The sequence below is a fragment of the Pagrus pagrus genome (assembly GCF_965226575.1).
Source record: "Pagrus pagrus genome assembly, chromosome: 23".
NCBI lineage: Eukaryota > Metazoa > Chordata > Actinopteri > Spariformes > Sparidae > Pagrus > Pagrus pagrus.
In genome coordinates, this window is record NC_140205.1 from 8,664,179 (window position 1) to 8,677,403 (window position 13,225).

Consider the following 13,225-nt stretch of genomic DNA (forward strand, 5'->3'; position numbering starts at 1 on the left):
TGAGGTTTGAATGATGCAACCATGCTTTTAATCAGTAAGTGTTAATAATATAATTATATAATAATATATCAGTCAGTGGGGCCATACCAGTACTTTAAATTAATGAAAACACCTGTGCATGTGAACCACATCTGTGCAGGCCCCTATAAGGATGTTACCATGGACTTGTAAGTCTTTGGACACGCTCAAAGGGAAGCATGTGGTGCCATCTTGTGGTCATAAGCTGTCACTTCATATCATTGCTATAACATCATATGAGACCAGCTATGGAAGCTATGATTTTTCAAAATAAAACAGTGTTACAATCAATATTATTAATAAAATGCACCACAACAACACTTCATTTGTACTGATATTTAATATTTAGACATGGGGCAACAGCCATTTTTACAGCACAATTTGCATAAGTTATCAATACCTCCTGTATACAATCACAAAACCATGACAGTAGATTTATTTTTTTTATCTGTTTACTTACAAGTGAAAAACCAGACAGGTTTTACAAGCGTAATCTTTGTACAGTCAGCATACGTCATCAATAATTTGAATAGGTTTTCTTCATAATTTCCCCTTTCTATAACATTTTGTTCTATATCTTTCTCTACCTCATTCTTTTTTTTTTTTTTTTAATCTTTAATAATATCTGGACACAAAAATAGTATGAACCACCAACAAAACATGCAACATCCAGTGTGAGCACATTTAAATTCTCCTGCAACAGCTTGAGTTGTTAAGATAGACTTCGGTGTAGTTAGACTCTGGTAAACCTTTAGTGTTTGGTGTAAAGGGTCGGGTAAATCTGGGTCCCTATAGGCAGACGTGAAGTCATTTCCACTGTACATTGATCGAGAGAAAAACAACTTCCTTTTTACTTCTATGATCACATACCGTTATTTGTCTGCTAAAAGACCTATTGCTCCCCAAACTCCAGTATAAAAAGCTATGTATTTACAAGGTTGGAAATAGAGAGATGGCGTCTGTGTGTGTGTGTGTGTGTGTGTGTGTAATTCTGTGTGTGTGTGTGTAATTCTGTGTGTGTGTGTAATTCTTTGTGTGTTACGAGAGATTTTAAAGTTGATATTTTTTGACAGACAACACTTAAAAGAAGAGATATGCATTACAGCCAATGGCATGCACGGACTTGGTATGAAGATGCTACACACACACGAGCACGTGGGTATAAAAATAAGGCAAACAAAACACACACTGACCTTAAAACTACGATAATGTCAGGTATATTCAGGTTCACTGATTACAATGTTGTCTTTTTTGGTCATTTCTCATACACATACTGCAAAAAAGAACCTAATCAAAGAGGGGGGTGCATTAAAAGATGTTTTTTTTTATGATACTGACTCATAACTAGGTGAAGTTAGGGATATGTGCATGTTGTTTTCCATATATGTGTGTGTTGGTGCACAAGGGCAAAAAAGTTGGTTCTCTGAGTTTCAGGCCCTCTAAACCTTGTAAACAAGCACTACATTGTGTATAAAAAACAAAATTATCAACCTTTTTTATGTACAACTGATATGTACTGTAAACAAATATGAAAAAGTCTCACAGGCAATAAATAAAGATTCTTATAGCAATACAAAATAACACATTAAATTAAAAAATAGACATATTAAAGCAATAACCATTTCATGGAGGACATGAAAACACAAGGAAAAATCGATGTTAATGTGTTCTCTTCCGCAAAGTGTCACATTTCTGGCAAGTCAAGATGCAGTTACCACCTTTAGACTGTAGATGTTGCATAGAAATCCCTCAGATATTAAGTTTCACTGGTAAGTTTGTCTGAAAATGCTCAATTAACCTGCTTCTCAAACACACAGCATGACCTTTCTCAAGATTTTTAAAGACGCAAATGATGAAATGTAACACAAATATGACACAAAACATCAGCATGCTACTGCAATAGCATCGTTGTATCTTAGAGTGGTAATAGTGCTTTTTCATGGATCTGATCTTTTGTTCGCTACACCATCTCCTGATATTGTCTCTACCTCTCTACTCCCCACCACTTGGGAAAAAAAGAAAATCTCCCATTTTCAGCAGGACTAGGACGTCAGTTTTACATTCTAAGCAGAAAAAAGTGCAAAATACCACGAAAGCGTGCGTTGGCGAGTTGACTGCGATACAAGACTCATAATGTGCTCGGATCTCACAAAGAAAAACAGGAAATACTTAAAATCTCATGTGGTAAGTGTGTCACATTCTAAGGGGCACCGTGGATAAATAAAAACTCTGTCACAATCATCAAGACTGGATTGTCTGTGATAAAGATATCTATATATCTATCTATATATGTTATAATTCATTTCCAGCTATGACACTTCACTATATACAAAGTGAACCTTCGAGGTGATTTCTTTTTTTTTTTTTTATAGGTGCAGAACATGTGGCACTGCATACCAAGTAGATAGACTCATGCGCACAATATATAGTGTCCAATTTGATATATATATCAATATAGATCCTTTATCAAACAATAATAACCATTTGATAGAACTCGAGAAAAAGATGGGGTCCAAAGTGAATGAAGTCATGCTTGCTGAGATTTTTTTCCTCTTGAACTGGAATGCTAGGTAGTGTGTTATAAAATATACTATGCGTCCTTTCTCAGGATTAGATTCTTAAGTACTTAAATAATTGAGGAGAAGACAAATGATAGAACTCTACGCTAATATCATAATACAAAAATAAATAAGAGCTCTCCGTAAGCGGAGTCTTCAATATTTCTTTTCCCAAAATGCTTTGTAAATCAATAAAACTCTGCGGTCATAATAAAGCAATTTCATGGATAAAACATCTAAATAAATCTACAAGTGTGTCCATTCCCTGTAGAATTAAAATTTCTCTTCTGCGTGAATGACTGTGTGCAAACTTGTCGTGAGTAACTGTGTGCATGTGTGTGTGTGTGTGAGAGTGTGTATTGTGAATTAAAGTGTAATACCTGGTTGATTCCGCGCCTGACCTCTGAACTCTGTGTTCCCTTCAGCCTCAGCCTGGCTACACTACTGTACACTGTACGTCCTGTAAACTTGTGTTCATTCCCTGTAAACACATTACTTCCTCCAAACTTCCTGCGTGACAGAAATCATCATCAGAACGGCGCTTACGAACGAAAGCATCCTCTAAAACTATCCGAGCCCTGAAACAAAGATCGAAGAAAGAGATATTTTGCGTGGATCAGTGTTGCAGATGTTGAACCTAAGTGTCCCCCAGATGTCAGAAACCTCCTCGTGCCCTCTCAGGTTTAGTTGTTTTTTTTTTCTATGAGTGGATCTGGGCGGTGCTGGCGAGCAGTTTGTGCCAGCTCACGACTCGCTTGCGTAGGTCGACTTTGTCCAGCCACACGTAAGCCTCCCCAATCAGGGTCTTCTTTACAAACTTGCCACCATTGGACACCAGGAACAGCTGATGTGGAGAGAACAGAAGGCAGTATGTCTTGTGATTAAAGGTGCAGTGTGTAAAATGTGAAAAATGTGAAGAAATAACAGTTGTGATGTGTCAAAGATGTGTTGCAGAGATATTTACTGAAGTTAGCATGCTAACCAGCTAGCAGTATAAACACCCCCAATCTTCAGGCAGAGAGAGTTTAATTTGTGTCCTGGTACACAAATCTATAGATTGCATTTCGTAACTATATTACAAACTGCGTTGATACCGGGTTGTTGTGTGTGTATGTGTTAAGGACTGGGGGATTACCTGTAGAGAGTGTCCCGTGGGGTTCATACAGAAGCGGAAGGTTTCGTTAAAAGATGGCTCTCGGTCGTGACGACACACTCTGGTCTTCTTCTTGATGATCCTTTTCTGGGTGGCGATGTTCACCACATAGAGCTTCACATAGAGATCTGTGGACACGCGCATAAATCAGTGTGACGTTGACATTATACTGATATGAATGTGTCATTTCAACTGTTAGTGTCTCTCTATAGTGTCATGTTTGAACTGTATACTGCATATAACAGATTGTTTACAACCAAACCCTTTTTATACTGCTATAAAGCAACATGAAACACAAAGCTTTAAGATTGGTCATCAATATTTAAGATAGGTGGAGTTTTACTTTGCTCCGGCCACTAGAGGGCAATAACAGAGCTGCAATGCTAGAGACGGTGTATTTTCAGTCAAAGCCTTTTAACATGGAGAGAATAAACTCCGAAGATACATACAAACACCACAACCAGCTCTGGAAAAAATCACAGATGCACATGGCCAACAATAAAGTGTTGCCTGCAGATCCCATCTGGAAGAAAATGCGAGTCAAACACGTGGCAGGCCGCTTGGGTATGAGGATGTAAATATTAGAAGAGGAGGGGAGGTGGGCGGCAATCTCTGTTTTATCGAGGGAAGGAGGGAGGTAAGTAGATGAAGAGTCTTTGGGTTTTGGACTGTTGGTTGAAGAAGTCACATGTGATGATGATCATTTTAAAGACTAATAAATTAATTGATAAAGAAAATACTCATTAGTTGCAGCCCTTATTGTCTGTTAAGCATTTATTTGATGTTCACTGCTGGTAAAATGTGGACAGAGTGACCCATTATACCCCTAACATGTCCATACTGTGCTTCTTATGTGAGAGCCATTTGTGTGTGAGCCACTCCTGTCTTTTTAACCTTGCACATACAGTATATATCATTGGAGGCTGGTAAATATATGCTTTAAGCTGCACTCACAGGGAATATTGGCTGTGAAACACTATCACAACACCTGTGGTTCCACATCGAGGAAAACTGGCACGGATTATGTGGCATGTCAGATGCCAGTCTTTCACAAAACAAGTGTCTGTGTGGGCCTCCCTGCTGTCAAGTATTAAGAATGATATGCATCACATGAAATTGTCTTCGAAGGCTGTGAATTCCTGCAATAGAACTAAAGCAATAATGGGACGATGTGTGTGTGTGTGCTGTCGTGTGTGTGCAGTTTCCCATTACCAGGCAGGTGGTCTGGACTCTTGAACTTGTAGGTGATGTTGCGACATTGAAGAATCTCAAGGACCAGGTGCTCACCCTCCGTCTTCACCTCCTTCTTCAGAGCGATCTTTATCTCCCCCATTACCTGGGACTTACCTACATTCACACACACACACACACACACATTGGATCAGCTGAGCACAGTGAAATTATACCACATGTGGGTTCTCAGCTATAAATATTCAATGCCTGCTCTATGAATTTGCTCCCGGTGTCAGTATTCTCTCACTCCTTCTTTGAAATGAGGTGTCCTCTGTGTGTGCGACTCCCCTCTGCTGGGCACTAAGTGTACTCTCATGATGAGTAATATCAAACACGCCTGCAAGCAATCACATTTATTTGTTTAACAAGGATGGGGAGAAGTTATGAGGAGCTCTGCCTGGCTTCTGGTTGCCTTGGAAACTGAATGGAAATGACAGTTTTGAGAGCTGGGTCAACAAGACTCTGGTGTCGCCTGTGTGTGTGTGTACAGTGCTCAGCTTCAGTCTCACATTATGTTGTTGGTGATAAAAACTCAGTGTTTTTATCTCTTAAAGGTCATCTTTGTATCTAACTAAAACGGAAGGAGTCTCTGTCCGTCTGTGTCCTTTGATTTTCTCAACAACAGTTCATCTGATCGACTTCACACTTGGCGGCTTTATTGCTGAGGACTTTGAGGAAGGGCAGCGTGGAGTGTGAGCACTTGAGATCTACCGGACAGATTTATTAGTAGTGACATATTTATTAGTAGTCTGCCAGAAGTACACACAGTGTAGCGCATTGAGAGGAACCCGTATTAACTGCTACCCGAGCGAACGGCATGCTGGGTAACACTCACTCTCAGTTGCTTGCTACACTGCATTTAAAAACGAAGAAAGAGACACCAGAAAGACTAGTCTGAGAGTTTGCCATTTTGTTTCACTGAACTCAAATATTTAAAAAATAATAACATTTTAAAATAAAAAGAAACCTGGTCCCAAATAGCTAAATAACCTGGTCCCAACGGGTTGCGACCCCCATTCCGAAGGTCCGCCATTCCGACGGTCCGCCATTCGGACCGGGTTATGGTTAGGGTTAGGGTTCCAGGTTCGGGTTCGGCATTCCGAAACATGAAAGTGAACGTTCGGAATGGCGGCCTGTCACCGGTCCCAACTAGCTAAATAACCTGGTCCCAAATAGCTATACCTGGTCCCAACTAGCTAAATAACCTGGTCCCAACTAGCTAAATAACCTGGTCCCAGTTAGCTAAATAACCTGGTCCCAACTAGCTAAATAACCTGGTCCCAGTTAGCTAAATAACCTGGTCCCAGTTAGCTAAATAACCTGGTCCCAACTAGCTAAATAACCTGGTCCCAGTTAGCTAAATAACCTGGTCCCAAATAGCTAAATAACCTGGTCCCAACTAGCTAAATAGCCTGGTCCCAAAAATATAATTAGCCTGGTCCCAAATACATGTAGCTAAACAGCCTGGTGCCAACGAGCTAGCTGATAGCAATGAAAGCAGCCAGCAGCTTGGAGTTTATCCATAGACATTATAGCTATTGTGTTGGGCTTTGACTTCACTGAGGCCATAAAATGCTTGTGTGAGCTTTTGCAGCCAAATGACACCTATACTGTAGCACTGCTAGGGGATGCTACTATGTCACAGGAGCCCCATGGGAGCTCAGTGTTGAGTGTGAAGTCGTTTGGATGAGTGGTTTTGAATGGGCACTGCACTAGTTAGTCAAAATAGCTTGACTCTAAACTTCACAGGCAGGAAAGAGAAATTTGGAAAATCATTAAGGATATATTGATGAAATAAACCTGTTAATTCATTTGTTAATAGGCCTAAATATTATGTGAATGATACATATAATCATTTTAATAACTGAAAGTCAAGTAGACATTCAGAGCAACGAGTTTTTAAAGATAAAGAAACTGTCAAAATAAGAAATGACATTAGAAGGGAAGATAAATTAATAATTAATCAGTATTACTCTCTGAGACGGAACATCTGAGTGCAAATTCTTATTATTGGTTTTAGGTTTTAATAACTACAAGGCCTTCAAGAGAGAAATAATTCACACATACTGTATACAGCACATGTACTGTACATCTAACCTTCAATGTCACCGTGTCCCATTGATGATTTCATCACGTCTGTGCCGTTTGGGATCTTTCCACTAAAGAGAGGGGAAACAAAACCCTTGAAATAACAAAATTACACAGCAACTGAACATATTGTACTACCATACATGTGTACATCTCTGCTTTGAATGTCTGGGCATAGTGAAAGTAGTAGTTTGGCACCAAGAAAACATTTAAAACTCTTTTTTTTAGTGCTGAATACTTACAATCGGGGCACCTGGAAGATGGCACTGTCCACCTCGTTCATCTCTCCTTCTTCATCCAACAGGCTGTAGGCGCTGCCGCTCAGGCCGCTGTCCAATGAGGCCGCTGTGACCGGGGCATCGCTGGATCTGTAGCTCGACCGAGCTGTGCAGAGATACAACCACACCCATCACCACAAAGAGACAGGAAGAAAAACTGCACCTCTGCCGGGTCCAAGAACGTAAAAACTAGGGCCAAGAAGCATTAGTATATCCGCAGCGACTAAAATCCGTCATTATCATCTTCATACTTAAAATAATTAATGTCGCAGTCAAACGGGAAGCTTATTCAGGACTTGTTTGTAATGAATTGCGCACAAACACTGCGGACTAGCCAGAAGCATATGAACACACAGTGCACTTGGAGTCTTTTTTTCTCAGACGAAAACAGGACAGCAATAACTCACATTTAAAGCTTTAACATGAAACAGACAAATAAATCCAGAGAAATATCACATAGATATGCTTATGTAGACTAAACAAGAGGCACGTAGACCCTTCTAACATTGTTAGTCATCTATATGAACTATGATTTATAATCTAGTATCTCAATCTCAGCATTAATTTAGTATAAAAATGAAATTAGATGAGTATAGTTCATATCTGGAGGAGATTAAAGGATGTTTATGAGTGTACCTTTTCATAAATGTTCATATGCAACATACTTTAGATATAATTCTTGAAGACATACATTTTCATTTCAACATTTGATCGTCAGATAGCTGATCAGGCAGTGTGATAGAGTATGAACGATGTGAGATGCGTGGATGTGGTGCAGAACAGGATCCATGTCGACACGTTTCTTTCTTTCAGGCCACTCGACGCGGATTTCTGCAAAAAGCTCACTAATACCAGTTCAATGAAGCGACGTGGGAGTCGTGACGCAGCGGATGTGTGGCAGTGTGGCACAGTGTTAACTCTCAATGGATCACATGACACGTTTGGGACGTTCATTTCCTGGTATTAGTGAGCTGTGTCGGTGGCCGTCGAGAAAGCGTGTCTCGCTGCATGAATCTCTGGTGATGTGCAACTTTCTCTCTGTCTTCCTGTAAAACTCCCCTCTCTCTTTCTGCAGGTGTGCGTTAGTAGTATCGCATCCTCTCTTTCTCTCACTCTCTCTTTCTCCCAGACAGAGAGGAGACTCTTGGGCAAACTCTCACCTCCGATGCTCTGCGGCCTCTCTTCTGACACGGCTTTCCTGAGGGTCAGGTGTCTGCCGTCTGCTCTGCTCCCTTTGGCCGACACAACCGATGGCAGGGCAGGCAGCCAATCGGACTGGGCCCTCTGAATGGTGAGCACGCCCACCACGCTGTGTCTCTGGTGCCTCAGTGAGAGGCGGCCTCTTTGGCCTGGATGTGTTTGTTTTCGCAGGCGCAGGTCAGATGTCAGGGGGAGGGGGGGTCAACGCCAGGAAACAAAGGTCATGAGGTCGCAGTTTAAGATGGAGGGAGGGAGGAGCGAGATGGAGATTCAGAGAGCTGTTCATCTTCACCATGTCAAGTCACATGCAGCCACAGTGTGCGGTGCACATTCGCCCCTCCTGCATGTCAAGAGGCGGGGTGTGCAGCATCTACTGAGGTGCATTGTGGGTCCGGTAGTTGTTCAAACAAAAAAAAAAAGGGGGGGGGAGGGGGTTAGCGGACTGCATGCACAGCCATCTCAGTGGAGGAGCTTCAGAAAAGCTGGTCGTTGTTTGTTAACAGAAAGGAAATTAATAAAAATTAAAACCAAAAGAGGTTAATGATATATTAGGGGAGGGGTGGGGATTGCAGCTTTCTTCTGTTTTACTGATTGGATCAATCAATCCAGAATATTTAACTGCTAGCTGGTGACAGAAAGTTTTTCGCGGTGTAGCAACAAAGATTATAATTTGCTCGTCTTGTTGTTTGAGAGAGCGGGGATGACATTGTGCTGTGACAGTACTTTAGAAGATGTGCTGCAACTCTGCTGTTACTTTTTCAGGATTTACTTATTTTCCATACTGCCATACTCTTCACAAGTAAAGTTAATCTATTCAAATTACTTTTCAAAAAAGCAAAACCTAACTCAAACCTGGGTAAAAGTCTTTATTTTTGTGTAACTTGATATCAAAATAAGATTTACAGCCTGTTTAATTTTTTTTAAGTAGTTACGTTTGGCCTTAAATAAGCAACGATCACGCCTCTTTGGGTTAATTAAAAAGGGTCAGTGTGCTGCAGTACAGGTGAGATGGTGGCTCTACACACTTGTGAGTACATACAGAAGAGAAGCGGTGAGAGGTTTGACACACTGCGAGTACAACGGAGGAGAGGACCAGAGGGCGTAAAGGGTGAGGGTAACCAAGAATAGAAAAAGGAAATTATAGAAACAGAAATGAAAAAATAACTGAACAGAAGTCAGAACAGATGAGTGCGAGGAGGCCATGCTGCGTGGGCTTTATTTGCGTCTTGGTTTACTTGGTTGGAGGCGTTGCTGCGACTGCTGTGGGGCATCGCCCGCTGCTACGGCAGTGCCTCTGCCGCTTCCTGCGCCGCTGTCCTGATGGTGTTGCCGTGCAGCGCTTTTGCTGGAGCGTGAAGAGCCGTGCGAGCGAGAGTGTTGGCTGTGTCCGTGGCTTTGGCTCTGGCCCTCGGACGGGGAAGGCTTCGATGTGCCAGGGCTACTGTGAGATTTCTCGATAGTGGGCACCTGCGTGTCTAAAACAACCAAATTCACCAAATTACCAAAAAAAACTATCTTGAACTTAGAGGCTGTTACTTTTTGTGTACCACCTGGGGTGAATGACTAACTGGCTAGTTAGAACATCTATTTAGCCAGCACTGTAACTGCCTTATTAAGTCTACGATCTTCAAGTGTCCTCATTAAATTTGATGGTTATTTTGCTAAATTAGGGGAGCAGTCAAAGCCTTCCACGGCCATATTGCCTTCTGTGTTAGAAGGAAGATAGAGGGAAGCTAAGGCTAGGCCTCTGAGCTGGGTGACATCATGGCAACCAAGAAAACAGACCATGAGAAAGCAAAAAAGCATGAAGCTTAAGCTATGATTTGTGTGCAAAAATGGGCATAGGAAGGTGCTGGTATAAAGAAAAGAGAGTGAAACAAGTGGACAGAGGTAGACACCGAGATAGTGGGAGGAAACAGACGAGAGAGGCAGTGACAGGAAGTAAAAAGTAAGAGAAGAGTGAAGAAGAAAGAAGAGGAAACAGAAACAGCAGAAGCAGCAGAGTACAGAAGGTTGTTAAGGGATGATGGTGATAAGCAGGTGAGGGAATTTCATTGCGTCCTACCCTTGGCCGGGTCTGGAAAGATCCCGTGGCTTCGGCTCTTGATGACCGACGATTTGGGGGAATCCTGATTGTCGTGCGCTGAGCCGGCGGTTTTGGGGGAGGAGTGCTGAGAGGAGGGTTTAGAGGAACCGTGTCGGCTCTGGCCTGAGTGGGAGCGCCGGTGGTGGTCCCCCTCGCTCTGCTCCTTCAGGGGGAGCCACCGCGGGACGTTGTCCAGCTGGGTTGTGTTGGACAGGTCTATGAGGACCTGGGAGCAAACACAGCCGTTTAATGGGCATGTGCACGAAAACGTACTGGTACACAACTTAACGGAAACAAGTATTCTCAAGGAGGTTTACCTCTCCTAAGAAATCATTAGAGGAGCCTTTGTCGTAGTCCCACACGCTCACTTCCAGGGTCTTCTTCCTCAACTGACACACACACAAACACAGTCCAAGAGTTAATGTATCTTTATGGTGACCTGTTTTGTCTGGGTAGGAGGAAGCAAGCATTAGCTCATGGATGAGAAGCTAACTAACTTAGCAACCTAAGCTAGCTGACATTGCAGCTCAGCTGTGGAGGACGCCATCAATGTTTACATCCACTGCTATGAGCCTCTCGTCCATGAGTAGATGCTTCCTTCCACGCTTCCTGTTCACATGTATGTTTTGGCACTTCGAGCACCACAAGCCGAGTGCCATCTGGGTCCACTATATTCCAGAGAAGGCAGAGATCTCTACAGCCGATATCTCCAAAACTCCAGGTAAGAGGGAAAAATATGCATTTTTGATTTGAGGGTGAACTGTCCCTTTAAGGAAAAAAACATATGATCTTGGCTTAAAGAGGGGGCAGCCATTCAGGCAGCTTAAAAAAACATAAAGTCCACAAATTTGCTCTTACTGATGTGGATCCAATGAATCTAAAATAGGATCTAAAATGATATAATTAAATCCCAAGCGCATATCCATCTGTTCTACTAAAACCAATGGCCATAATGATCGTCAGCATGCCAGCAGACAGAAGACAATATTCTGTCTTGTGTTGTTTTGTATAATTTTAACATGGGATATTGTCGAGTTACAGAAGGTGGCAAGGCAATTTAATCAAGTTAAAAATACATAATCTTTATGGGAAATTCCCTTAGGATGGTACATACTTGCTCCAGGAGGATGTTTTTATAGATGACAGTCTGGTTCCACTCAGGGTTGATACTCTTGCCTGCATGTTTGGATCTCCTCTTGTTTTCAGCACTGAGGAGAACACATCACAAAAGAGATACACTCGGTCACGGACGCGCAAAAGCCCCGCCGTCTAGTGGACCAACCACAATGCAGAGGATAAGGACACAACGTGACGGCAGAAGGGAGAGAATGAACGTGATGCACATTGTTTGGACGGGAACAATGTATGGGCCTACGTGCATGGGTACGATGTCAGGATGCGCTGCAAAAAAGTCCATTTTGATGTCCATCGAGTCATTTAGTCTAATGAGATACTGATGTCCTAAAACAAGTGAAATTGTATGTTCAGTAAGGAATGAGAGGTTGTTTTTTTAAAGTAAACCATTCTGCCAATGACTGAATTACACAAAAAAATAAAAGTATAGTTGGAAAAAAGTCAATTTGCACAAGAAACAATTGCATAATGTGACTTCACTGACTGATTATTTCACTTGTTTTCAGGAAAGAAACACTTTACATCACAGGAGACTCACTTGAAAAGAATGAATGGCTTCTTAAGATGGATGTTTTTTGCAGTGTGTGGGGTTTGACTTCAGATTGTAGGATATGAGTCAGTCTGTAAGAGTTAGTTTGGTCAAGACAAGGACTAAAATAATGGGATGAGTAAGGACTGCGGAGCAAATTAATGGGAGCGTGTACTGAAAGTGGCGGGGCATCAGGGGCACGATGTAGGACATTACTGAGGGGTTTTAATCACAGAACAGGGACAAACTAAAGGGGTTCAATGTTAGGATTTCAAATTACAATGGAACAAAAACAGACCATCTACCAGGGAAACACAACAGTTAGCTGGGAAAATCAGCACAAGGGACTCCGAGTTTAGATGTGATATGTTAAAGAGATGGGAAGATGTTAATATTTAGGGGATTCGACTCCTCTAAAATGCAATGCAAAGAGATTATTTAGCCTAAAGGTGAGTGAAACATCATGAGAGTATGGGGACCAGGGAAAAAAAAGTGGAACTGACTTGTGTCAATAAGCTTCCAATCAGTTAGAAAACAACTTTTTGTTACCTTCACCAAACTGACAACCAAATTTCAACCAAAACAAACCAAAGTACCAAAGTGGGCAAGTCACATACCTGGCGTTCTGGACAACCATGACCTGACTGAGGGGGTCCAGCATGCATTAAATATAAAGAACAACATACAGAAACAATAGTCAGAGGGAGGGTGGGGGGGTCAGAGAGAGAGTCTGTGGACTGTGAGTGTGTGCGTGGGAAGGGGAGATCACTGTATTTAGGTTCAGTGTGAGTTTTTGTAGGGGTGGTGTGTGTTTAGGAAGAGGGGCAAGAGCCGGGGGGGGGGAAGTGTGGTGTGCTGCAGCAGCGGCGGTGGATTGAATTTGTGCTTTTGGGTCTCATGAACAGCATGTATGTGTGTTGAGAGGGCTTTCAGGTGATGTAACGCATC

General features: G+C 42.1%; 1 protein-coding gene across 7 annotated transcripts in view; it reads right to left on the bottom strand.

Annotated features, from left to right (window-relative positions):
• Nucleotides 1-339: 339 nt before the first annotated feature.
• The window catches only part of pcloa (piccolo presynaptic cytomatrix protein a), a gene marked incomplete at its 5' end in the record, with an annotated part of 58,729 nt that continues 45,843 nt past the window's right edge, over nt 340-13,225 (bottom strand). For 3 of the 7 annotated variants that reach the window (XM_084345278.1, XM_084345277.1, XM_084345275.1), the window contains 11 exons: nt 340-3,420; nt 3,712-3,857; nt 4,942-5,076; nt 7,060-7,121; nt 7,293-7,434; nt 8,489-8,677; nt 9,764-10,003; nt 10,594-10,840; nt 10,932-11,003; nt 11,729-11,822; nt 12,895-12,921. In XM_084345278.1, coding sequence (XP_084201404.1) covers nt 3,277-3,420; nt 3,712-3,857; nt 4,942-5,076; nt 7,060-7,121; nt 7,293-7,434; nt 8,489-8,677; nt 9,764-10,003; nt 10,594-10,840; nt 10,932-11,003; nt 11,729-11,822; nt 12,895-12,921 — 1,498 coding nt within the window. In that variant the 3' untranslated portion in view covers nt 340-3,276. The remainder of the gene's footprint in view (nt 3,421-3,711; nt 3,858-4,941; nt 5,077-7,059; nt 7,122-7,292; nt 7,435-8,488; nt 8,678-9,763; nt 10,004-10,593; nt 10,841-10,931; nt 11,004-11,728; nt 11,823-12,894; nt 12,922-13,225) is intronic. The other 4 variants (XM_084345276.1, XM_084345280.1, XM_084345279.1 and 1 more) reach the window with 4 other exon arrangements.